The 25,077-nt window shown below is 53.1% G+C and overlaps 10 protein-coding genes across 10 annotated transcripts; 5 read left to right on the top strand and 5 right to left on the bottom strand.

Annotated features, from left to right (window-relative positions):
- Positions 1-2,813: 2,813 nt before the first annotated feature.
- On the top strand, positions 2,814-4,172 carry EsH8_VI_001222 (uncharacterized protein; the record flags this gene model as incomplete). Its single annotated transcript, XM_083272475.1, has 1 exon — positions 2,814-4,172. One exon carries the CDS (start codon positions 2,814-2,816, stop codon positions 4,170-4,172), a length of 1,359 nt encoding a protein of 452 aa, XP_083127649.1.
- A 530-nt stretch (positions 4,173-4,702) lies between these two features.
- Positions 4,703-7,327, bottom strand: EsH8_VI_001221 (transcription factor domain-containing protein; the record flags this gene model as incomplete). Its single annotated transcript, XM_083272474.1, has 4 exons — positions 4,703-5,165; positions 5,232-5,698; positions 5,757-7,035; positions 7,107-7,327. 4 exons carry the CDS (start codon positions 7,325-7,327, stop codon positions 4,703-4,705), a joined length of 2,430 nt encoding a protein of 809 aa, XP_083127648.1.
- Positions 7,328-8,111: 784 nt separating this feature from the next.
- On the bottom strand, positions 8,112-9,800 carry EsH8_VI_001220 (uncharacterized protein; the record flags this gene model as incomplete). Its single annotated transcript, XM_083272473.1, has 3 exons — positions 8,112-9,163; positions 9,221-9,589; positions 9,656-9,800. The coding sequence occupies 3 exons, from the start codon at positions 9,798-9,800 to the stop codon at positions 8,112-8,114; spliced, it is 1,566 nt and encodes a 521-aa protein (XP_083127647.1).
- A 1,204-nt stretch (positions 9,801-11,004) lies between these two features.
- Positions 11,005-11,949, bottom strand: EsH8_VI_001219 (uncharacterized protein; the record flags this gene model as incomplete). Its single annotated transcript, XM_083272472.1, has 3 exons — positions 11,005-11,265; positions 11,323-11,721; positions 11,773-11,949. 3 exons carry the CDS (start codon positions 11,947-11,949, stop codon positions 11,005-11,007), a joined length of 837 nt encoding a protein of 278 aa, XP_083127646.1.
- Positions 11,950-12,352: 403 nt separating this feature from the next.
- On the bottom strand, positions 12,353-13,063 carry EsH8_VI_001218 (P-loop containing nucleoside triphosphate hydrolase protein; the record flags this gene model as incomplete). Its single annotated transcript, XM_083272471.1, has 1 exon — positions 12,353-13,063. The coding sequence occupies one exon, from the start codon at positions 13,061-13,063 to the stop codon at positions 12,353-12,355; it is 711 nt and encodes a 236-aa protein (XP_083127645.1).
- Positions 13,064-13,474: 411 nt separating this feature from the next.
- EsH8_VI_001217 (NAD(P)-dependent alcohol dehydrogenase) lies at positions 13,475-14,731 on the top strand (the record flags this gene model as incomplete). The annotated part of the gene is made up of 4 exons (XM_083272470.1): positions 13,475-13,486; positions 13,546-13,829; positions 13,883-14,444; positions 14,495-14,731. 4 exons carry the CDS (start codon positions 13,475-13,477, stop codon positions 14,729-14,731), a joined length of 1,095 nt encoding a protein of 364 aa, XP_083127644.1.
- Positions 14,732-15,419: 688 nt separating this feature from the next.
- Positions 15,420-16,279, top strand: EsH8_VI_001216 (uncharacterized protein; the record flags this gene model as incomplete). The annotated part of the gene is made up of 2 exons (XM_083272469.1): positions 15,420-16,077; positions 16,134-16,279. The coding sequence occupies 2 exons, from the start codon at positions 15,420-15,422 to the stop codon at positions 16,277-16,279; spliced, it is 804 nt and encodes a 267-aa protein (XP_083127643.1).
- Positions 16,280-17,996: 1,717 nt separating this feature from the next.
- On the top strand, positions 17,997-18,697 carry EsH8_VI_001215 (phosphatidylethanolamine-binding protein; the record flags this gene model as incomplete). Its single annotated transcript, XM_083272468.1, has 2 exons — positions 17,997-18,394; positions 18,505-18,697. 2 exons carry the CDS (start codon positions 17,997-17,999, stop codon positions 18,695-18,697), a joined length of 591 nt encoding a protein of 196 aa, XP_083127642.1.
- A 351-nt stretch (positions 18,698-19,048) lies between these two features.
- EsH8_VI_001214 (aminoglycoside phosphotransferase family protein) lies at positions 19,049-20,155 on the bottom strand (the record flags this gene model as incomplete). Its single annotated transcript, XM_083272467.1, has 1 exon — positions 19,049-20,155. One exon carries the CDS (start codon positions 20,153-20,155, stop codon positions 19,049-19,051), a length of 1,107 nt encoding a protein of 368 aa, XP_083127641.1.
- A 1,291-nt stretch (positions 20,156-21,446) lies between these two features.
- On the top strand, positions 21,447-23,333 carry EsH8_VI_001213 (A/G-specific adenine glycosylase; the record flags this gene model as incomplete). The annotated part of the gene is made up of 1 exon (XM_083272466.1): positions 21,447-23,333. The coding sequence occupies one exon, from the start codon at positions 21,447-21,449 to the stop codon at positions 23,331-23,333; it is 1,887 nt and encodes a 628-aa protein (XP_083127640.1).
- Between the last annotated feature and the right edge of the window lie 1,744 nt (positions 23,334-25,077).

The following is a 25,077-nucleotide window of genomic DNA, read 5'->3' as shown; positions in this document are numbered from 1 at the left end:
CTCTCGGCCGAAGGCTTTTCAGTGGCAGTTTCAGTGAATGCTTGTCTTTGCCAAACCCACCTCGCGTCTTGATCCGCAAACCCAGTGTTATGTGTATCTGTCATGAGGCGTGTCAACTCCTAGACTTCCGAGAAAGCAAGAAAAAGACAAGACAACTACAAAGAAAGAATTTTACCCAGTGCATCTCACTTTCGATTCCCCAGTGGTACACATAGGTACCGGAATGCTGGGCTCATTGTTGTAAATGGTACGTATGCACGGCAGTCCATGTGCCCATCTCTGCTCGAAGTGACTGGTCTGAATCCGTACTCTGCATATCTCCAAGGAGCCCAACAGGAGCATTGTCAAACATGGTCTAGGAGGATGTGACTCAATTCAAAGACCCAGAGGCAGAAAAAGAAAGCCGAGCAAGCCTCAGTGTTGCCCTATCCATGGCCTTTCCCCGGAGACAGCCCTTGGCTTCCATCCATGACTGCAGCTGATTGATGCCTGGGCTGTGCTTACAGCGAGGGACTGTTCCATCGCATCTCGTAATGCTGATTTGAGACCTTCGACGTGCACCGCCTCGAGTAGCACTGCACCAGCCCCTGCAAAAGTAAGATTGGCGTGGCTGATCCCTGGCCGTCAGACCTGGGGCGACTGAAAGTTTCCCAATGGCTAAACTACGTTCAACTCACGAGAGCAGGAATACGGGGGATGCGGTGGTGCAACTTCAGCGTCTCAATGAGCCTGGACTATCCGAGCCCCTGAGGCCGCGGCTACAGGCGGAAAGGTAGCCGTGGCAAAGTTTTGGCAAGGTGGTCTCGGTCTCGGTCAGTCATCAAGCTGCTCCAACATGTGTCTGTCATCTCATCCGACAGTTGAGGTGAGTAACAACTGGCAACCACGTGCGGCACTCGATCTGGGGGACAATAGACTTAAAGTAAAGTCTACTACCTTGTCTCTCAATATTTTTAAAGCTTATTTTAATGCCTATTTAATTATTCTGTAATATTTCGAAAACGCCGAATTTAATTTCATTGTTATTTTCAGCGGCAAAGGCTAATAGGTCCTCTATCCGTGCGGCTTTTTCACTTTTGATCCTCCACGTACCGCCCCCACTACCACCACCACCATCAGCTCAGCTCTACCCGGAACCACATGGTTGCCTTCCGCGGGAGCCACCTAGGTTGGCTTAAAACACACCAGCCATGAACCCCCCTGCCGTTCTACGCTCACCTGACTGGAAACTGACATCACCGCAACGGCCTACCCGTAGCACTTCCCCCAACACCAGTACCGAGGCACCGACCCGGCTATCCATTGCGCCCACTTCCCAGCAAACATCGTCTCTCTATACCTGAGACCAGCCGGCGTTCCCTTTTCCTCCCCTCAAGCGCTCCAGTGCCACGATTTCGGTAGGCCGAGACATGCTCGTGGCGCCGAGACAGTGAGACAGCACGGCCATGCGGCTTTACTGGGTGGTGTGAGGAGCCCCTTGGGCACATGCTCGTTCTGACGTAGTCGGGCTGTGAATATCTTCATCGACACCGATGCGGCGGAATTGTCCCTGATTTCCTTTTGAGATCGAGATGGGCGAATGGAGGGGAGCGAAGATCTTTCTTTGACAGGTGGTTCTCCTGACTTTGTTCCGCCTGTGGGTTGATGTCACTTCCCACTCGTGCCCTTCATTGCGCGGACCGGGCCACGGGTTGCGAATAGCTTCGTGACTTACCTCGGCGCCTGCTCTTAGCAAGCGACCACGTCAAGTCCTCGGCGCATCTTCTCTTGGTGATCTTCCACTTCACCATCTGATAGCAGGATTGCCGATTGAAGATTGAAGAAGCACCCGGGGGCGGGAATAGATCATCAACCTTGGGCGGCTACACGCCCCTCTCCACCAAGGTCGATACCTTGTGTGTGTGTTGCCTCAGTATTGCCATGCCAGCGATGGAATTGACTTTGCCAACTGGTACCTCACTTCTGATAAGGTGGGCCTCCCGCAGACGCTAGGATGCACGTGTTCATGTGAAGAATATCTTGGCCATTGTGTTCTTGGGTGGGATGCTGTTGGGCTCCGGTGAGGCATCCTCTTGTCAAGGGGGCTGAGGTTTGTGTGTGGCACATGTGACAGGCCACTCTATTGGGCAGCTCTGTGAAATCAATCATGCCTTCCAGCGAGTCGTCTTATTCCATGGGCCAATCGAATAGCCATCCGAGGGCGCTATGGATGGAACCAGTGAAGCCATCGTCAGTCCCAGAGGACAGGCTTTGTGGACAAGAGCTTGGTGTTTTTGAATTGGATGCAAGTGTTGCTCTGTTTATGCAAGGTACACCCGCTCTTTCCTCTTGATCCAGAATCATGAGACTGGATGCAGGAAACGGATCTTAGGAAGTTGCGACCCTTTGTTGGACTTTCGCGGAAGGAAAAGGGGAGAGCTCTTGTTCTTTACTTGAGGAAGGCAATTCGCTCTTTCTCATATTGTTTTTAACACAGACAGGCTTACGTATCCAGGAAAAGAAAGAGGAAATAGCCTCGTCCTCTCTTTCTTTTGCCTCTTGTCTTCGGAGCCCTTCCACCTTCAAAGGTTTTCATCTCGTGCGGTGCTCTCGGTTACCATTGTATTCTCTCTGATCATCATCCATCATCATCCGAATTCTTGCTGGGTGGACGTCCCGTCTGTGTATCACATTGATCTTGCCACATCATCCCTAATAATCAATACCACAGCTCGCCCACCCCATGGACAGGTAGGTGCCGGTTCAAGCCTTCTCTGGTCTGTCGTTGACAGCTTCAAAGCCAAGAGAGACACAATAGCTTTGCTACGCAAGCCATGCCCGTTGGATTCACGCCCATCAATACTCCGAAGAGAACTTTGACCCCGTATTCCTCGGCAGCAATCTCTACACCATTCAAGCGCCTGGCAGTCGATGGTGCTTCTAGGTTGGCAAACAGGCCCGGTCAGCCTGTGACTTGTCAACACTTGCCCGATGCCCTCCCTACGGTCGATGCCAATCCAGAAGCGCAATGCCCTCCACAGGAACCCGTAAAAACTCCACCTAGCCGGTTAGAGGAGATACCCGAGACTCCAGACTCCTCGTTGCTTTCTCGCCCCCACATTGCCGTAGTGGGCTCCGACGAGGCGGACTCGTGGATGAATGAGTTCGTAAACCTGGATCAAGCAGGAAATGAGGGTTTCGTCACCGTCAAAGATTCAACAGATGGCTCCCTCGATGCCACGTCCGAGACCTTATCGAATGCCGATGCAGGAACTGGCAAGCCGTTCCCGGAGCTCGATCTCGCACCTGTACCATCCAAGATAGAACCCCCCGTCGAAGACGACTACAGCTTTGACGACTCTGACGAGGAGGAGATGATCCAGCTGCTAGAAAGCACAGATGCCAGCCCTTCACGCATTCCTCCCTCAAGCGTGATTCAAAAGTTGGATCATGATTCGAGATCAGCTACAAGCTTCGACTCGGAATTGCAGTTCTCCTCCCCTGGAAAAAGCAACCATGAAACCACCGAGGCGGTCTTTGCTGAACCTGATCTTCTCGACGAAGAGGTTGACTGGGATCTTGTCGCCGCCTGCGCAACGAAGGCGACATCCAGCCCCAAGGCTAATCCCGTCCCTTCCGACACCCGAACTCCGAACAAACAATCAAGTCAAGTGCCAATTGTGAGGCCTCCGTTTCCTGTAAAGGTGAAGGACCGCTCGGTGGTCGTTGGGTTCTCGTCGAAAACCATGATGCGCACCTGCTTCAGAATCGGAGAGTTGCTAAACACCTCAGCCAAGTGTGCACGAGAGAAGCAAGACGTTTTCTTGGAACTTTTTGCCAGGGTGATATATTCTAGCCGAGAAAATGCTGCCAGAGTGCAGCACGTTCAGTTGCGAGATCTCTTCACGGACCGTCAGCCGTTCCTGAGCGGGGTCTTCAAAGACTGGAAAAGCGGTGGTCCCGTTGACCAACAGAGCAGTGTATTTCTCGGGCCAAGAGGAAAGGACAAGTTATGTCGATGCATCTGCAAGTTAATAGATGACAAGAAGGCTGTGATTGGGCGTTCGGCAATGATATTATCAATCAGAGAGACGACTTGGGACGAGGTGCAATGGGCATTGAGGGTTGTTGTCAGGGATGCGGCGGCTGAAGAAGAAGGCCATAATGAAGGGTTGATTTACTCGTCGACTTGAGTGTTGTCTTGTCGGCTTGAGAGGAAATTTTGAGAACGGTATTTGCTGTATCTGGAGTGGAGAAACTGCTTTACATCAGACAACCAGCTGAGAGACCAGGCCATATGCCACCAGCTTACTGAGATCATATGTCTCAGATTTCAACGAACAGAAGTTATCTTTCTTCATATCTTCGCGTTCTTGTTGTTCCAGGTCATGGCGCATCTTCAAAATCCATATGGGATGGCTCAGGGGGGCATAATAGTGGTATCAACTAAGACTCAGAGTCTTTCCCCAAATGTTGTTTGACGACGTCAACTCCGAAGGCTGGTAATCTGAGTCTTTGATAAAGGTCTCGGGACATGTAACCTACCCTTGAGTACCATTAGCAATCGCCGTGAGAAAGCGAATGCATCCCATAAGGCTGGACATGCCTGGTCCTTGACAGCAGGCCAGTCTGGTCTGTGGGGTTCGACCTCAGTATCAGGGGTGCCCGAAGAAGATATTGCGCCATCGCGATCGATCGCCAGCGCATCTTTCTGCGACCGGATTCAAGATCCGAACCATACCCCGTCGCCGTCCACGCTTGTCCCGCCTTTGAGAAACTCCATCCACGCGTCGTCGCCCATGACGACGTCGGCAGCCTCCATCGGGGGCACGTTGGGCCACATCATGGAGAAGACGCTGTTGATTTGCGTTTGCGGGCTCTCGTCGATGGGTTCTGGGGCAGCAGATGCACCGTGGATGGGGTTGGCGCTGTAGTCAGGCGTCGTTGTGGGCTGCGTCTCAGCGGGCGCTGCTGGGGCGCGCGTCGCGACGCTGCTGTCCAGGAACCGTCCGCAGAGGTCGATGATGACCTGGTAGCAGCGGGACGAGCTGGAGTTCACCGGGGCGAGCGCGGCTATGCAGCGCGTCGTGGCCAGGACTTGCTGGCGCCAGTCCGCCGCATTGGGAGAGCTGGGGTCGTTGCGGAGGCAGATGCAGGGGATGAGAGCCGCTTGGAAGAGGAAGTATCTAAGGGGAAACTGTTAGCCGATACGAAAGACTTCCTCATGGATAAGGACCGCGGCGGAGACTTACAGGGCATACCATGCCCCCAGCCGGTTGTGTTCATTCCGTTCCCAGAACTCGTTGATGCTGGCGATGGTGGCTTTTGCGTCGGCGAGGCACTTCTCGAACGCCCGCACGTTGTCGGGGGAGTCGTCCAGCCGTCGGTCGCGGGCCTGGAGGGCCCGGCGGATGACGAATGGGCGGTACATGATGATGCGCAGGTTTCTGTAGCGCCAGTTCATGACGGCGTGGGCGAGGGCGTACTTGGGCGGGACTGCCGCGGTCTCGGAGAAGTACGGAGCCACGCTTGCCAGCCATGGCTCGAGGAGGTCCTGGTCGAGCCGAAGCATCTCGTCCGGCGAAGGCAGGGGCTTGGATATCACCCTCGTGTAGATGGGCGTCGTAGCGATGTGGAAGCTCGCCTGCGTTCTTACCGCCGTGTACGGGGTTATCACTTCGGTCTCGGGAGGGTAAGACTTTGAGATTGCCGTTAGAGACTATGATAAGGTCAGCAAATAAACAAGATACCACGACTGCGAAAGCGACGGTCCTAACCCTATCGTCGACATTTAGTGGCAGTGAAACCTCGACGCCCTCGTAAGGCCAGACGGAGGGCCGGCTGAAGGTGATGGTTGCGCCGACATCAAAAACGCACAGGGACCACCACACCCGACGGCGGATCTCCATGTTCAGGGGCGAGATGTTCCACCCCTGGAACTCCTTGTGCAGGCCCAGGCCCATGGCCATGCGCACGGCCAGGCCGAGGTAGTTGTACCCCGAGTTGGGCTTGTCTCTCTTCTGCTGGTAGTTGGAGATGAGGGTGAGGGCCTGGACGAGAGTGAGATTCCCCACCTCCAGGAAGTTGAAAGAAAGGACGGAGCGCGCCTGAGCGAACAGCGACATGTCGAGGTTATCGAGATTCGTGGCCGTCGTGTACACGCCGATCGCGGCGACGGTGTAAGCCAGGACCAGCCAGCAGTCGCCGCTGGGCCGCGGGATGACGCCCGCATACTGCGCGCGAAAGGTGGCCTCGTGGATGATCGGGTAGCTGATGTGGTACAGCCGGAAGTACGCGTCGATCATGGCGTCCGTGATGTGTCTGTTGGGGTCCGGCTGCGCGGCCAGGGAGTACTGCATGTGGTTGATCTGCCCCGTCCTCGAGGACGAGGATTGGGTCCGGCGCCGCGGTGTCGAGGGCTCCAGCAGTCGGAGTAAGGCGGCACCGGAGGCGACGCCGAGGTAGCCGGACTCCTTCTCGCTGACGGCAAGCGAGGCCATGCCGTCCGCGATGGGGTCCGTGGTCACCTCGCCGTTCCCGTCCGTCTCTAGAATGGCCTCGGGCGATGCGGAGTAGTTTGTGAGGGTCTCCTGCTCGTCCCACTCGAAGTCGTCCGTGGGGTGAGCCTCGAGGAGGTTAAGATCCCTGTGGAATGCATCGTTTGTTATCGATTGGTGATGAGCAGTTCTGGAAACTCGTGTGGGATGAAAGTGAACGTTGGCGTTTACAGGCGAAGACACTGCATAGTTTTGTGAAAGGGACGTCCGGGCCGGTTGTGGAGGTCGTTGGGAGATAGGCTCATCTTGGGGAAGCATGACAAGCTCCGGCTCAGTCGGGGCTGGGCGGGATGATGCCATGTTTGCATCGGCCGGGGCCGGTGTGTCCAGCTTGGAAAAGTCAAAGGAGCCATCGTTCCTTGGGGCCGGTGTCTCGAGGTTTCGAGGGGTGCCCAGAGCGGAGCCTGACCTACCGGTAATGTGAGCCGGTAGGAGAGCCCGCATTTGCGTGATGAGTGCCTCGGCCCGTTCTAACCTCTCCTCTACTTCCGTAAGATGCCTGCACAATGTAAGTCTCACTCTGTCTACGGCAGAAGCCACCTCCAATGAGTTCAATCGGACGATGCATACTTCCGTGTCAATGGTGTTCGGGCGTGCTTCTCGTACAAGCAGTGTCGCCGGTACTTTACGCATAAGTTGCAGGTCGGAATCGCCCGGTCACACTTGGCCTTCCTCCTCCTGCACTCCTTGCATGCCTGATCGGCAGATGCAAAGGCCATGCTCACCGGAGACGGATCCGCCGGTTGAGAGGCCACCGGCACATTGTCACCCGGATTGCCCGATGACGACATCGTTGTTCAGGCCAATGGGTACTCCCAAACTGCTTATGGGAACGCTTCAGGGGGCTCGGGATCGCGGACCAGATCTAGGTTCCGAACACTCGATGTTCGCTGGGCGGCGCAACATGGGTTGGGTAAGCAGATCAGGGCGGTTGCGGTCCGTCTTGGAGGGCGTCCATGGCATATCTCGCAGGAGAAGACGGATGAGAAGGAGCGAGGTTGGCTGCGTGGGTGAGGTGAGGTGCGGGTCGGACGAGTTCGGAGGATGATGCTCCTCACCAGCTCGAACTTCGAGTCCAACTCCACGTTAACCCCGCCCTTTCTCCACACACTTGCACTGCGGGGATCCACAACATCGCTCATCGCGATCGGGGGTATGAACACAAGATCCCTGCAATCCGGGCTTTGGCTCGTGGGAGTCGGTCATAGTATCCCTTTGCAGGGAATTAAAGATCATCATCGGAATGAAGCTCTGGGCCATTACGATTTTTTATTAAAGCCATAACTTACAACATAGTAAATTGGACTGCTCATCTGGGGAACGGCGTGATCGACAAGGGATGCTTCATATCATAGGGCCCTTTCTAGAGGGTAAAGGTTAAAGATGCCAACTATACATTTCATGAGTGTTTTGTTTCCAGTGTTATATGTTCAGGGGTAGAGCCGCAGCATATTGAATTCTTTCAAAAAGTGGTTTTTACTATCGCAGGCCCGTTATTAAACCCTTAACCTTAAACTCCTATTATTCCACGCCGAGCTTCGTAGGGCGTGATGTGCATAAAACAACGCAACTGGCTTATGCCTTTTCCTGGTGTACAATGTCATGAACCCCGCCGTTGAAAAGAATGCTCTTTTCCTTCATTTCAGAACTGTCTTCAAAATCCTCAACGGCCTGCGGTCCATCGAAGATAACAGCAATCTCCTCCAAGCTGTGCCCCTTGGTCTCCGGAAACAGGGCCCACGTCACAGCGAAGAAGACAACTAACAAACAACAAAAGACAATGTAGTATCTCCAACCAATGTTCTCCAGTCCTAGCGGGTTAACGAAAGCCGCAATGATGAGTGAGCCGTAAATTGCGAATAGCTCGACCGCAACACCTTTCGAACGCAAAGAGTATGGAAAGATCTCGGTCGGATATCCCATCAGCAGGGGGGTGTAAGCAATATCGTAGTGGAAGTAGAAGGTAAAAAGGCAGACGACGACGACGATTCCGGCAGGCTTGGATCCTGCGTCCGTATTCACGGCCGAGCAGGCTATCCAGACGATGTAGCTGACCAACATGCCCGCCCCGGACCATAGGAACAGAGTCCGGCGGCCAATGCGGTCGACGAGGAAAGCAGCCCCCAAAGCCGCGGCGAAGTTGAAAATCTGCAAGAGGCCGTTGATCAACGTCTGAGTGAAGGTATCCGTGATGCCAACGGTGTTGAGGACGAGCGTTAAATAGTAACTAATGACGCCTATGCCGTTCCATTGAGCAAAGGCTCCTACGCAGACTGCAATAAGCGTTCTCTTGCGGTTTCCAGGAGTAGATATCAGAGCCATCCAGCCGGTTGTGGTCGCGGACTTTTCTAGTTGTATGGTTTGTACGATTTCGGCAACTTCGCGGCGAACAAGAGGCGTGTGACCCTCACCCGGGTCTCGAGCGCCTGAGTGATATCTTGCGAGGATTTCGGCAGCCTCGTTTGTCCTCTCTCTTGCAACAAGCCACCGAGGGGATTCGGGGACCCAGTGATAGAAGCAAAGTTGAACAAGCGGGAATCCAGCTTGAAGTATGGAAGGTACTCTCCATGCCCACTCGCTCTGGTAGTCTTGGCAACCGAAAGTTGTCCACGAGGCTAGGATAGCACCTATTGATGGCCAGGTAAGTACTTAAAGCTAAAAGGGGGTTTCATGATAAAACATACCAAGGTAGTACATGGTCCAGTACGCTGACGTGTATTTTCCACGATGAGTCGGGTAAGCCAACTCGGCGATTAGCAGTGGACTGGGATGCACCACAAACATGCCGCCGAACCCAACTATCAGGCGCGAAACAATGAACATTGGTAAGTTGATCGAAGTCGACTGGATGATCGTAGCAAGGATGACTATGATGATGCCCGAGAGCAGCACAGGCTTTCGGCCGAACCTATCCGCCAGATATCCAATGATAGGAAGAGCAAGAACGGAACCAATGGACTGTGCTGCGTTGATAACTCCTAACTTGGCGCCAGCCGGGTGTCCGAAGTATTCTCGCCATTGCTGCAATGATTGAAGGCCGTTCATCAACGAACCTGTTGGACATGAGCTGTCAGTGGCCAGTGCTGGTACGATCGGATTTATAGTTCAAGCATTCTTACCATCATATCCGGCAACTGACGATGACAGCAAGGGGACCAGAAGTAACAAGTTCAACCTCAGTAAATGTGGCTGTTGAAACCAGTACTTGTCCGTTTTGGGAAGAACCTCGGCCAAGGCGGCGCCGACAATTTGCTCGTCCTTCATGGTGACTTGTGTTAAAGATCGCGTGTTGTCATTGACCAGCGAGCGGATGTTCCTAGTCAACGAATTGATAAATGTCAACCAGCAAGAATCAGTTGATGGCCGGTCATACGGGGGCCCACAAGGCATTTATATCTACGCCAGAGAATCGATATATTCAATACCAAGGAGCATTTCGCACGTAGCGCGAAGTCTCCCGAGCAGATGGAACTTGGGAACATCGCGCCGACAGCTCTCTGCATGCCGATTTTACCCCACATAACGTGGTAAATGGGGCGGTGGAATGCCGGGGTTCGCCCATGGGGTATGCTAACCTTTGCATCATCGACGGTTCTGCATCGTTGGTTGCGAGTCATGCGTGTGCCTGGGCTTTGGAGGGAAACCGCCAAATGCATGGCAGTGCGGGGACGACGGACGACTGTCAACCTCACTGATCGGGTCCAGGCGGCCGCTTCTGCTAGGTGTCATTGGTGAATTGCATTGTTGCCAAGTCTTTGAAGGATTGCCCGGCAATAACGCGCAGGTGTGGCAGACTGCGGGGGTGGATGACGGCAGCCCGCCTGCATCTTTCAAGAATCGGGTGAGGACGAAGTTGAGCCGGGCTACAACTTGATAGCGGATTCACAGAAACCTGATGGAAGAGTATTTCGGCGGGGGTCATGATCGGAAACCGGCGCTGTAATCTCGGACTTAGCAAACTGCACATTCCATGCCTGCCGTAGTAAGACCTTGCGTTGTCAATCATCTTCATGATCATGTGAGGCTGCGTGCAATAATCACAGCAATCCGTCTTCATAAAAGCAGCAGATTCATGATTCACATGCATTCGAACCTTGGACTCTTGCTGTGCGACGGAGAGCAAGGTATTGATGGGAGGTACGAAAGAACCTCCAGCCTTCTATGAAAAACCGATATAGTTGAATGACTCTTGATGCCGATGGAGGATTTTGGTCAAACAGCTGTACTGTGTTAAACACCTGTTACTACAAACTAACGATAGACCCTTGACAAATGGACTTGTAGACGGCAGAAAAACGGAGTCCGTTGATAGTACTCCTCAGGCTGCTCCATAAGCCACTTGAATCTTCTATTTGACGGGCGATTCGTCTCCCCGTTAATGCTCTTTGAGAGGGTTCTACTGTTCTATTGTATTCCTTTAAGTATTTAGGGCTGCCTCACAAGATTATGATATTCATTTTCCAAGTCACTACCGGGCAGTGTAGCCTCCATCAACAATGAAATCAGCTCCTGTAGTGTAGGAACTAGCGTCACTAGCCAAGTAAAGGTAGACACCCTTCAACTCCCTAGGGTCAGCATCCCTACGCAAAGGGGTTAAGCTAAACCATTCCTCCTTCATCTCGAATGGGCAATCACCCGACATGATAGTATCAATGTAACCAGGGGAGACGGAGTTAATGCGGCCTCCCCACTTGGCCCACTCAACAGCCAGAGACCGCGCAAGGTGAATCTACAAAGAACTTGGTGTTAGCCCGATCATCCGTGCAGCATCCGGTGTTGAACATACAGTTCCTGCCTTGCAGGCGTTGTAACAGCTCTGCTCTTGCGGGACGTTGGCCGCATGCCCGCTCATGGATGCTGTGATGATACCAACACCACTCTTCTGCTCTCGGAAGACGAGACCTGCAGCTCTCATGCAGTAATATGCGCCGTCAAAGTCAACCGCGCGGACGCGATTCCAGTCTTCGACCTTGTCATCCAGGCCACCAGCTTTGGATGGCACTCCAGCGTTGGCGATCATGACATCCAGACGGCCAAAGTCCTTGACTGCTTCCGCGACTGCAGCCTCGACGTCGTTGTAGTCGGTGACATCGACCTGGTAGGTTTTGGTCTTGACCCCAAAGTCATTTGCAATACCCTCGGCGATGGCGACGGCGGCTTTAGAACTGTGGTACCATATGGCGATCTGAAATGGGTCAGCCACTCATCGCCATAAAGGGAGACAAAGTAGATGTACGCTTGCGCCGGCTTCAGCAAGACCCCTGGCAATCTCAGAGCCTATGCCACCGGCTCCGCCAGTGATGATGACGGTGCGTCCGTCCAGTCGGAACTGCTTGAAAACGCTGTCCTCAACAGCCGGGTTGGGCGCGCGGATAGATTTCCTTGTGCCGTTTGTGGTGCCGTTGGCTGACATTGTAGAGTGTAGATATCAAGTGAACGAAAGAAAGCGAAGGATTTGTTGGGCTTGAGAGAAGTGCGATTAGACTAGGAATGCTTAGCTGAGGACAGGGGACTTGAATGACTGAGTCTCGTTTACGTTAAATCTTAATGACCGGGGTTCAAATAGAAGTCGTACAGGAGCACTGTGATACAAGTCTGCAGAGGAAACAGTAGTTGGTTACCATACTCGGCTAACTTCTCGAAGTCCCCGGCCAACTTTCCCCGGGGTTTCAACGCCGTAAGAGAGTTAATGACCCGGACGGGATCCTGTCACCCTCATTGTACAATATTTTGGATGACAATTTGGAAAGTCTTTGAACAAGGGGTATTGTCTATTCTTGAAAGGTCAGTACTATCTGTTACAGATTTTGTCCGTCCTAATTTGGTAGCTCCTCTATGCTATCAATCAGTAGATCGTATCTGCCCTCGCTACGCTTAGCGACGAACTCCCCGTTAACCATATCATTGCTTTCAGCTCTGAACAGTGCCTTTTCCATAGTATCCTCTATGCCAGCTGCAATGTGTCGCGCAGCAACTCTTGCCCGAGCCAGCCCTGGCTCAACCCTTACAAGCCATCGATCATCTACCAATGCAGCAATCTGACTCCATGGTTCCTCGTCGGCAAGCAGATAGTTGCCCTCAATGATGCACACCTCGACGTCCGAGTCGACAGTGAATCCGCCAACAACCGGGTCTTTCGCTTTGTGGTCGAACGTCGGGGCAGCGACAGTTCTCCGCCCCGCAGATTCCCGCAGCTGACGGACAAGGTCAACAACGCCCTGACCGTCAAATGTCCAATGTGCTCCGCGCCGGGCGATGGCTTCCGCAGCGTTTGGAAGACCATGAAGAGTAGCAAGGGGTAGGTGGAAGCCGTCTGCTGACAAGACGATGGATTTGGGGTGGGGTTCCGGCGAGGTGTTGATGGCGGAGACGACTCGTTGGGCAATGGTTGTCTTTCCAGACCCTGGCGGGCCCGCGAGGGCGATGACAAGACGGAGATGTGCGTCCGGGGTATCAGAAAAGGATCGCTTCTTATCGTCCCACTTTGACAGGATACGCTGAACTAAGGAATGATAGGTGGATTCCATGGTGATGGTTGCGCAGGTTGTGTTTTGGACTCTTTCAAACGACTCTGGTGCTGACACGAACGCCGGACACATTGACCCTGACAAGTGCGGGCAATTATAGGCCAATTGAAATGCCTTAGAACTGGCTATTTGTATAGTTAAAAGAGAAAGTTCTATCAACGCAAGGCGTTTAGCGTTGCTATTGGGGACGCATCGGACGACAGTCGCCCGACCTCAGCTCGGCACCTTGCGGCGGCCCCGCTCCGGCCGGGGCGGCAGGACCCTGCTGTCGACGTCACAGTCCTGGTTCAGCTGCACAAATAAGATGATTGCAAGCTTGGGGAGCTTTGATATTTGCCTGTTCCATCTAAGTCAGCTATCGCTATCTAGATTCCAGCCGCGATTATCCACAACCAGAAGACAAATCTCGAAATGTCGGAGAATGTGAGCACCTTCTGAGCCCCTGCCCCTGACGCTTTGACAGGTACTAATCGCTAGCCCAGAACCCTGCCTTTGTACTCCACTCGGTCAAGAATGTCTCGTTCGAGAACCGTGAAGTTCCCAAGCTTCGTGATGAGCACGATGTCCGCGTGCACGTCGAGCAGACTGGTATCTGCGGCAGCGACGTACACTACTGGCAGCGCGGCCGGATTGGCGACTTTATTCTCGAGTCGCCTATAGTTCTGGGACACGAGAGCTCCGGCACCGTGGTTGAAGTGGGTAGCAAGGTGAAAAACGTCAGGGTTGGCGACCGAGTGGCGATTGAGCCCGGTGTGCCATGTCGGCAGTAGGTTTCCTTCCTCTTTCTGAGCCTACAAAGGCGATCTGACCAGGCGGTAGCTGTGACTACTGCCGAGCCGGCGCATACAATCTGTGCGCAGACACTGTGTTTGCAGCAACCCCCCCATGGGATGGGACGCTGCAAAAGTACTACATCGTTGCCAGCGACTACACGTACCCCATTCCGCAACACATGTCGTCCGAGGACGGTGCTTTGGTCGAGCCAGTTGCCGTCGCTGTCCAGATTTGCAAGGTTGCGGAGCTGAAAGGCGGCCAGACCGTGCTGGTCTTTGGTTGTGGACCAATCGGCGTGCTGTGTCAAGCTGTCGCCAAGGCGTACGGCGCCAGCAGGGTCATCGGAGTCGATATATCTGAGTCGCGTGCGCAGTTTGCCAAGGACTTTGCTGCTGACGATGTTTATGTGTCGAGGAAACTGTCCGACGCGCCAGAGGATCCCGTCGAAGCTGCTCGTGCAGTTGGTGAGAAGATTGTGAGAGACTACGGTCTCGGAGACGGGGCGGACGTCGTATTAGAGTGCACTGGGGCGGAGCCATGCATCCAAGCAGGCGTCTTTGCCGCAAAGAAGGGCGGTACTTATGTCCAGGCTGGAATGGGAAAGGAGGTAAGGACATTCACTCTTGAGCTCGATTGTTGTTGCTAACACCAGAGAAGAATGTTACCTTCCCCATCACCACGGCTTGCATTCGTGCCCTGAACATTAAGGGATCTATCAGATATACCACAGGATGTTACCCTGAAGCAGTGAACTTGGTCGCATCAGGGAAGGTTCACCCCAGAAAGTTGATAACACATCGATACAAGTTCGAGGAAGCCCTCGAGGCATTTGAGGTCGTAAGACAGGCTAAAGAAAACACCTTGAAGGTAGTCATCCAGGGGGTGCCAAAATAGGTTTAACAACAAGTTGGAATTTATATGCTCAGAATTTGACCAAAGACTGTGAATCTCTTCGTAATATTGGTGCAACCCCATTAAGTAATTCAATTTCACTGAGAACATCTACGTAAGATTGATCACAGCACGCCGTGATGGCCTAACACATTTGGTGGTACAGCTCGAATCAATGAATATCAAGGTTTTCATGTAGCCTAATTCTGACTGGCTCCGGGACTTTTTATTTTAGTAGGTAGTCTGAGTTTGATGACGATCAACGGCTTGCGCACATGCCTGGGAGAGGTGGCGTTGGAGGTGCTCAACCTCACGGCACAGTCCTTTTTAGCAGAAGTTTAGAATTTTGCTCAGCTAATTATTTGCACTTACAGGCCCAATGGAATCTAAAGACCCTGAAAACGGTGGTCAAGTTTTGCGGTGCAAGCTGCGAATAGCTGGGGTCACAGGGTCCCGGTTTCCAGTTCCCCGCACCGAAGCGTTTCCTTCCCGCTCCGGGTGACTGTCGACCGTGTCGTTCATTCGCCGGAGAGCGCAATAACGGCACTCTGACCCACCACTCCCGTAGATTGACCGGTACAAATGTCCCAGGCTTTGCTCTGCCCTGGTCGGTATTCAGGCCATCAGATCCGAGTACTGAAATTAATCAACAGAGACAAGTCTGATCCAGTAATCACAGTACACAGCAGCTATGGTCCTCCCAAGCCATCCGAACCCCGCAGCTGCGGTTATCTCCCACTTCAACCTCGCCGGCAAGACCGCCATAGTCACTGGTGGAACCCGCGGTATTGGTCTCGAAGTTGCCCGTGGACTGGCTGAGGCCGGCGCAAGGGTCGCAATTACCTACACCAGCACAGCCCCTGAGGAGGCCAATGCCACGGCTGCCGCCCTCTCCAAGTCCGGCAACGGGGTACTTGTCAAGGCATACAGGTGCAACGTCCGCAACCGTGCCGAGGTGGAATCCACCATTGAGACGGCAACCAAGGAGGTCGGCGGCGGCAAGCTTGACGTTGTCGTCGCCAACGCCGGTATCGCAGACCATATCCCCGCCATCGACTACCCCGAGGATAAGTTTCGGGACATGCTGGACGTTAACTTCCATGGCGCCTTTTGGACGGCGCAGGCTGCGGCCAGGGTGTTTGAGAGACAGCTCAACGCTGGCGGCGACGGCCGAGGCAGTATCATCTTCACAGCGTCGGTGTCGGCGATCTTGGTCAACGTGCCGCAAAAGCAGGCCGCGTACAACGCCAGCAAGGCGGCGGTAGTTCACCTAGCCAAATCGCTATCGGTGGAGTGGGTCGACTTTGCGAGGGTGAACTGCGTGTCGCCCGGGTTTATCGCAACAGATAGTACGTCGATTCTCCGGGTGTAAAGATGCAATTGTGTGGCCTGCTGACATTCATAGTGCTTTCGGTGCACCCGGAGGAATGGAGGAAGAAGTGGTTTTCCATGATTCCTGGCGGGCGACTCTGCGAGCCTGCCGAGTTGAAAGGCTCCTACGTCTATCTGGCTAGCAATGCAAGCAGTTACATGACAGGTATGTCACCTTGATTCAATGCTTTTGTCACAATCTAACTAAAACAACCAGGCGCCAACTTGGTAATTGACGGAGGATACACATTGCCATAGACATCAAATTTACATCGTGAACTGATACTCGGCAAACCGCCTTGAACGTCTTCTCAATACCAGTGCCAAGTATCATGAAAGCAGTACTGCCTGTGTACTAGCACATCCAGACGGACGGTGCTAGTACCTTGTGAAAAGGTAGAAAGTGTAAAGAACCGCGGGTCGCATCTACTCCCAATCGCCAAGTAAATACAAACCGCTTCTTAAACATACAGATTTAAATGACTGCGGCTGCTCCGCAATAATACATAACAAGTACCCACAGACTCCCTCGTGCGCAGCCCATGAACCAAAAGAAAGACTGCCTTCGCTGGAAGGTCAAAAATGAATCTCAAGTCTTTGGTGGGATTTAACCACTGAATCTCCCCGAGGTGGGCTCGAACCACCAACCTCCAGATTAACAGTCTGACGCGCTAGCCAATTGTGCCATCGGGGATTTGAGATCTGATTGGATGCTGATGATCGGTTTCATACAGACCTATAATCCCTGACCCACAACCTCCTACTACCCACTGCCTTCCATCACAGTCAAATTTCTTTATAAGTCAATGACTATAGAATTAAACTATATTATATGCAAGTTGCTTAGATATAGATATTCCTGAATAACCTAGGTGGTGTTTACCTATGTGTTCCCTTAAAGGTGCATACTCACGTCAAGTGCAGTGGGCTTGCGGGTCTCTCACCAGAATGATTGAATAAGTTAGCATGCCCTGTAGATGTACCCGAGCGCAATAATTCAGTTCGAAAGATCTCATAAAATAGAGCATTAGGCACGTATTATCGACATACAAATAAACTTATGTATTTAGTTATCTTCGCTAGCGCTAGCAATCTACTTAATTACAGCTTACTGTCTCCCTCGTCACAATTCAGATTGCTGGTCTTTGCAACCAGTAACCATCAACAACACCGCGACTGGGCATCACCTTTTATGTAGGCAAATATTGAACGCCAGTATAAGTATAAGTTGAAGTGCAGGCCTTGTCGAACCTGACTGAGACTTTACCGCGTACAAAAAATTTCGACTCGATTTAAGAGTACGGTCTCGCACAGGATACATCCAAGTGCCGATACGCTAGCCATGTCGATTTGCATAAGCCGTGGGAAATGTCATTGCCGGATCTAATTGTATTTTTCCTGCTTTCTAGTTATGAGCTGCGGAGACCGCGAGGATGGCGACTAATTGGAGATGTATGCACGAACTCCAAGTCTAGCCTAACTTCGTTCTTGACATAAAGAAACGGTGTCATGATGATCTCAGTGGTTGGAACGTAAATCAAAACCTCATGAAACCCTCTGTGCTCAATGATATGCTTCGAGAATTTTAAGCACACATGATTTGACAATTTCAAAGCCATCTGTCGAATTGGCCTCGGTGTTATGAACATATTACTATTCGGGACAAGAACCTTTATATCTGCCAAGACCCTTCTTGCAGCTGAGGTGGCAATTTTCCACCACTGGCATCAATCCCCCTCATCCCGCCTTTGACCCCGCGTAGGTCATCACGCATCACGTCTTCGGGTCAAAACCACCCGCAAGCGATTGTCCAAATCATTCTTCAACGAAACGAACCCCCCTCTTTGAAGCTATACCTCATTCCAATTCAATCATTCTTACTCCCATCATACCAAAAATGTCGCTCTCCGACCACGCGCAGAAGCTCACTAGCACGCTCGAGCAAGCCAAGCTTGTTCCTGGCTCGGCAGCGGAGCTCATCCCAGAGGGGTTCAAGCCGACGACCAAGCTCGAAGTGTCGTTCGCGGGCAAGACCGTCGATGTGGGCAACTTCTTTCGCGCAGGCGAGTGCAAAGTCACGCCCAGCATCTCCTTCGCGGCTGAGGCCGACGCGCCGTCCGGAGCCTCCTACACTCTGTTCCTGACCGACCCGGATGCGCCTACCCCCGACAACCCGCAGTTCGCCTTCTGGCGGCACTGGGTCCTTCCCGGTCTGCAGCCCCTCAGCGGGGGCACAGTGGTTGCGACCACAAAGCCGGCGTTGACGGAGTTTCTTGGACCCGGACCTAAGGACGAGTGAGTTTTACCGTGCACCTGCTGATCATCACCGACTCCATGAGTTTGATGTCGTGACGGATGATCCTGGCAGTCATTGAATTCGAGGCTAATTTTGCGATGCCACGTAGCTCGAAGCCGCACCGATACCTCTTCCTGCTCTACCGGGAACCTGAGGGTCTCGACCTGAAGAAGGAAGACGTGGGCGGTGAGGAGTTTGTGCAAAGACGGTCGTGGAAGCCTGCCGAATTTGCAGAGAAGCATGGATTAAAGCTGGTCGGCGTCAATTGGATGACCTGCGCTGGCGACGGATGGACTGAGTAAAAAGCATGTAGACAGACACATGGTACGGCATAGAAGATATCTCAAACCCAAGGGGCATCTCCATGAGCCTCAGGCGTAAGCAATCCAAAGAGTTGAGCTCGGTTTCTCCTCTCCATGTGTACGACGTTTCGCTTGTCTGTCATTGATTCTGGTGACAGATGCTAGGCGAAATTCCATAAACTGGGGTTCTGACCGGCCTGTCAGCAACCTCAGTTGTCTCAAAGGTCCTGTAGTCTAGTTGGTTAGGACGTCGGATTCTGACTACATCAGATCCTTCCGTAAGCCCAAGTTCGAATCCTGGCAGGACCTAGAATTTTGACTTTTGTTTGGAGAGTAAATAACTCCATCTATCTATGCCTTTTCATTTGGCACGCCGTCTTCGTTTTCTTGGTGTACCATTAGGTCTCGGAGTCTTTTATCGTCTTTCCATTTCACAAGTGATTTGCTTTTCCATTGGTCCCATTTTTCGTCTTGACCATCGAATGCCCGCAAAAGACCCACAAAGAGATCTTTAAAGATGTTCTTGTCTGCAGGGTTCTCGGGACCCAGAGCAAAGAAGAACCTCTGGACCTTTCTGCCATTAACAACGCAATCGGAGAGGTCTTCTCGACCCCTTTCTCGACATATTTCAGCCAGTCGCAGTTCATCCGGGGCCAACTCGTTAGAGCCATCGTAGAACTTGGCCACCGGCCACATCATCAATGGAGAGCAAAAAGCCTCTGCTCGAGAAACCGTGCTGGTCCACTCCCAATCTATGACCCCGACGATATCGAATGTGTCATTGACCAGAATATGGTCACCCTTGGCATCTGGGTGCTTCAAGAAGAATTGGTTTTTTGCTGAAGCATCATCCCAAAGACTGTCTACAACATCCAGACGGAAGAGGTGTGTAAGGTAGGCGTCTACCGGATGGTAAGCGGCAATCTCACGGTTAGCTATCATGGTTAGGTACGACTCAACCAAGGCATGCGACCCTGCTAATGAGGAGTGGAAGGGTCCAAGCGAGCCTCCAGCACCCATCTGGTACGTTGCGTGTTGTGCGAGACCTTTAATATGAAATTCAATAGGGTTTTCGCACGAAGCGACTAGTGATCCCATTGATTCGAATGGATGCTTTTCGATCTCAATGAACATGTCTACAACCTGTTGCATGATCTTTTCTCTTTGCGCCGGAGTCGCTGCCTGCCAATCTAGAGGCCTTCCATTAAGCTTTTCCATCAGGATGTAGCTAACTCCAAGTTGATTTTCCGGATCAGATTCGCATGCCCAGTCGAAGATTTTGGGTACCGGTATGCAGGTATGCAGTTGGAGATAGGCCATTGTAGCCGCTTCACTTCGAAGGGTGAAATCACGGACTTCCTGCGGAGGTGATGTGGTCTTGGTAACGCGGAATCGTGCGAGCCACTTCACGCCGTCTTGGAACGTGATTTCTGCGTGACAGTTTTGGTTTCCCATCATGGCAGACAGGTGTTTGCGGGACAGCTCAACGGTGCAGGGAATGCCTGTCCTAAGCATCGATGCGCGGGAACACAGCTTGGAACCGTCTATTCGACGCCGTAACTCGTCGATGTGGCGGGCTTCCATGACCGAAAATTGATGGGCGTAAGATTCCCAATCTTCCTGACGTGACGCATTAGCGATGCCGTGATGGCGGCTTTCTGTGTGGGCAGGACAGCTACCTCTGGGTTCGGGCAGACGTGCCATGGCTTTCGAAGATGGGTGCAACAGAGATGTCTATCGCACAGCAAACAATCGCCATCTCTCTGCACAGCCGCTTTATCACATAAATCCGAATCGCACGACCACAGTGGCATGATTAGCAGCTGGTGAAGGTCCTCTCAGTTGGATGCTTGATCGAGATGGAGAAAACGGTTGTTCAGCGAGGATGAAGAGTCTCCCTGGCGGTCTCAAAGGGTTGCCCGCCAGGCAGCAACGACTTCGTGTGAGACAAGTGCTACCACTTGGGGCGAGCCGCCCTACCATCTTCCCGGCGGTCCGAAGACGGCCGGGGGAGTGGATTGTTTCACGGAATGTAGAAACCTATGAACTTGGAATATATTGCAGCTTGTTGATTCATCTACGGAGGTTTCAGCTAGATAGCAATCGCTGATATCAATGAGGATATCGATAATTCCAAAAACAACCGTGTAGCCGATTCCAGTTCATTTGCCCTCCGTTTCGGAGATAATTAGATATTAATACCTGCGTATGGTTGTCGGCATAAGCGGGCCTAAGGAGTATTAGAGGTAATCAAAATTGTCCGCGCCCTGATACGGCTACAAATTATGCGGGCTATTAATCACCCTTGTTGACAAGCAACAGACCCATTTATTCTTCACATACATTCTGGAGGCTAGATCGTGCTGTGGAGTGCTGAGCAGCTTAAGATCCATGCAGAAAGATACAATAGTGTTGGAAATGGGCGGAAGGCCTTTTTCTAGACATTTTATTTAATGCAGTCGTTCTTTCTTCGAATAACACGAGTGGGCGGTCAGCACGAGGCAAGAAATCACGTTTGGACGGCGTCTTCCAGTTTTGCTTTTTGTAGTTACAGTGGACAGTGCCCCAAGCAGGGATCCAAGGCACTGAGGCGATCTGAATTTCAGCGATGGCGCCCCCAAATCGACGCTAATTTTCTGCCTTCGCCTGCCATGAACGTCCTCCCCATCCTGTCCGTTAAGCTTGCCAGCCAGCGCGGGCCAGTCTCAAACCCGAATCCAAGACGCGTCTCCCGCCGCGTCTCACAGCCATGATGATGCAACGCCGTATTGTCCGCCGACAGAGTTCCCTCGTAGCGGCCAAAAAGATCCTGGCACAAGCCGACAACGAGCCGGACATCGAGCCGGCAAAGATAATTCCCAAGCCACGGAAAACCCCCGCCAAAGCTCGACCGTCTCCGGCGCGGTCGGACGCGTCTGAAGGCGACTTCAACCCGCAAGCCGAGGACGATGGACACGAGATCGCGGAACCGCAGCCAAAGCGGCGCAAAGTCGAGAAGCCGCGGAAGGCCGACAGCGCAAAGCTGCACGTAAGGCTCTTCGGCCCATCCGGACAGGCGATTCGCGACTCTTGCTCGCCCCCGTCAAGGACACATGCCGCCACATACCACCGCCCTCTCCTTCTAGACGGCCGGCCAGGAAGAGATGGACGAGACGCTCTGCTTGGCTGGTTCGACTCCATCAGCACCACGCGCGGCATGCCATGGCGCAAGGCCTGGATCAACCCAACAGACTGGCCGGACGCGGGGGAACTGCGTCGCGCCCTCGAGAAGCGCGCCTACGAAGTCTGGATCAGCGAGATTATGCTGCAGCAAACCCGCGTCGCCGTCGTAATCGACTACTGGAACAGATGGATGGCACGGTGGCCGACCATCCAGGACCTCGCCAAGGCCGAGCCTGAAGACGTTTTGAGTGCGTGGCGCGGGCTGGGGTACTACAGTCGCGCCACACGCATCCACGAGGCCGCAAAGCTGGTGGTTCAGGACCCAAAGTGGAAGGGTCTGATGCCGTCCGACACAGCCGAGCTTGAGGCCAAAGTTCCCGGTGTTGGCCGGTACACGGCCGGTGCTATAACGGCCATCGTGTTTGGGAAGGCGTCGCCGATGGTTGACGGAAATGTGCTCAGGGTGCTGAGCCGGCAGCTGGGCGTGTTTGGAAACGCGAAGTCGGACAAGGCCGTCATTGACCTCCTTTGGGCCGCGGCGGACGCACTCGTCAAATCTGTTGCGAGAGACGCGTCCGACCTGGACGCCGAGGCTGAGGAAACACCGACGACTGATCGGCCTGGACGTTGGGGCCAAGCCTTGATGGAGCTCGGGAGCACTGTCTGCACCCCAAAGCCCAACTGTGCGGAATGCCCCATCACATCGACATGCCGGGCTTACTCTGAGGGCATGATATTAGCCACGAAACCTAAGAAAGCGGCAAAGGTAGAGGATATCGAAGACCTGTGCTCCATATGTGAGCCGTTCGAAGAAGACATGGAGGAGGGCGTGGCATCAGGGGAGGACTCTGATGAGGACGCGTCAAAATCGACCAAGGCGAACAAACAGAAAACCAAACCTCGGCCAGCAGCAAAACAGGCAACCCTTTCTGCATTTTTCACCTCCAAATCATCCAAGAAGGAAGAAAGCGCCTCTCCGAAGGGGCAGGTGGCGGACTCGCGGACGCTCGAGATCATTGCCAACCATGCCAGGAAGTTTCCGCTCAAGGTGGTCAAGAAGGCGGTCCGGGAGGAGGAAGCGCTCATCTGCGCCATCCGACGCGATGATGGGCAGTTCTTGATCCACCGACGGCCGGAGAAGGGGCTGCTCGCCGGCCTGTGGGAGCTTCCTAGCCACACGCTGCCGGCCGCGACGAGCAACACGGCGGCGTCAAGGAAGAAGGATGCTCAAGCATACGTGTCGGGCCTAGTCAGCGGCGGCAAGAAACTGAAGCTGCGGCATATTGGTGAGCTTGGCAGTGTGCCGTGGCTCTTCTCCCATCTGAAGCTGACCATGCATGTGCACCTTTTCGAGGTGGGCGGGTTGGAAGACTATGTCTCGTCGCATGCGCGGCATCGATGGGCCACGGTCGAGGAGGTAGACGAGGAGTCCATGGGCACCGGGATGCGGAAATGTTGGGCGTTGGCGAGGTAGAAAGTCGAGACGTAACCAGCCGGTTGCCCGAGCTCAAGTTCATGTATGATCAGGGATACTCGAGTGAACAGCCGTCAAGAACTTGGTTGCATTATGGTGACTTGGGGAATACATGGTTGGTAAAATGCATCTTATCCGATCATCCGGCGAAGCTGGACCAACTCATAATGTGAATGTTGCATACTAGTATCCTTGAGTGCGGTATTGCATTATTATTCGAACTTTCGTGACTTCCCCCCCTGTCCGTCAGACGCCGGAGGGCATGCTCTTACAGGCTTCCTCCGTTCCGGGTTCACGTACTTCGGAAGCAGCCGGTCCCGGCCAGAATCCCCATACTAAAGACTGCCGCCGAAAATGTGAGTTCCGGGGCATCCGGGAGGGCCCCAGCTTCTCGTGACGGGTCCAGCTTGGTGTTGAATGTGGATACAATTTGTCGTGCCCTGACGTCGCACACATTCTTGCGCTCTTGATCTTCCACTTGCCTGAAAAACTTCAACCATTAAACCAGCCTGCCCGGCTAGCTCAATCGGTAGAGCGTGAGACTCTTAATCTCAAGGTTGTGGGTTCGACCCGTAAGCATCATTTGCCTCTCATCCACACATGTAACACGATAACTAACATACACCAGCCACGTCGGGCTCAATTCCCGTCAGCGATTGACTGCAAACAAATCTTTTTGCGTTTTTGTCTGATATCTCATTGTATCTTGGAAATCAAGAAACCCCTCCGCTAGACTCAGAAGATAACTCGCTGCGGGCTGTCAGAGCCAAGGTTCTGGTCTAGTCTTAATATCGGAAGCGCCAAGCATCTTCATGCAGACTCGCTCGTTCTCTTTTTGGTCCTCAACCACCGCTCCGTTCTCTTTCCTGCTTCAACAGATATCCAAAAAGCTTATTGCGCCTAGGAGGCTATGCCATAGTGCCATGGGTCCAATATTTGCCTCCTGACTCGGAGCATCCTTGGAAGACCAGGCCGCATGGCGAACTGCCCCAAGAAACCAAGCATCTTGGCGGACTTGGCATAGCGGGCTGCGATGCTCCGTACCTGCACAGCGGGAACTATCTCAGACTAGCGAGATGCTGCGCCGAGGAACGATCGCTGCATGGTTGTCATCGCGGCTAAATGAGGTGCTTAATCTGATGTAGGGTGACGGTGGCAACCACACCGTTGCAAGTTGGAAGAGTGACATATACTTGTCGATGACAAAATGCCATAAAACCGCTCAATCCCGGCAACTCCGGGGAAAACGATGAATCCCCATGCTTCTATTGCTCAAAATTATTGTTATTTGACGTGCTTGAAATGGCTCTGTGTCCATCTGTACGGCTTTTCATATCGCTTTTGTGTATTGCATTAGCTCCGGTTCCAGCAACTGCTCTAAGCAACGATAAAATTGAACAATGCACTTGGAACCCTCCTGGCCCTCTTGTTCCTGACAAAGACACAGAAAAATGCTATGTTCCGTACGGTCAAAGCAGACTGGCACAAAGTAACGACTGGCATCCATGGACGCATAAGCCTGTATGCGTCAACTCGAAGGCAAAGAAACACGCAGAATACTGCGCCTTCGTCAACGAAGACTTCCGCGGCGAGGCAGGTTTGCTCATTCTCACCAGCCCGGAGACCGCAGCCGCTGGTCTAAGTCTGGTTCAAGACTTTGACCCACAGTGGATTGAATCCAGCAGATCGCTCGCCCTGCCCGAGGCGTTGCAATTCGAGGTGAAAGAGGTACCGGGCAGGGGCA

Source organism: Colletotrichum jinshuiense, chromosome 6 (genome assembly GCF_051148585.1).
Source record: "Colletotrichum jinshuiense chromosome 6, complete sequence".
Taxonomy (NCBI): domain Eukaryota; kingdom Fungi; phylum Ascomycota; class Sordariomycetes; order Glomerellales; family Glomerellaceae; genus Colletotrichum; species Colletotrichum jinshuiense.
The sequence above is the reverse complement of the archived record's forward strand: the minus strand, read 5'-3'. Positions and strand labels throughout refer to the sequence as shown.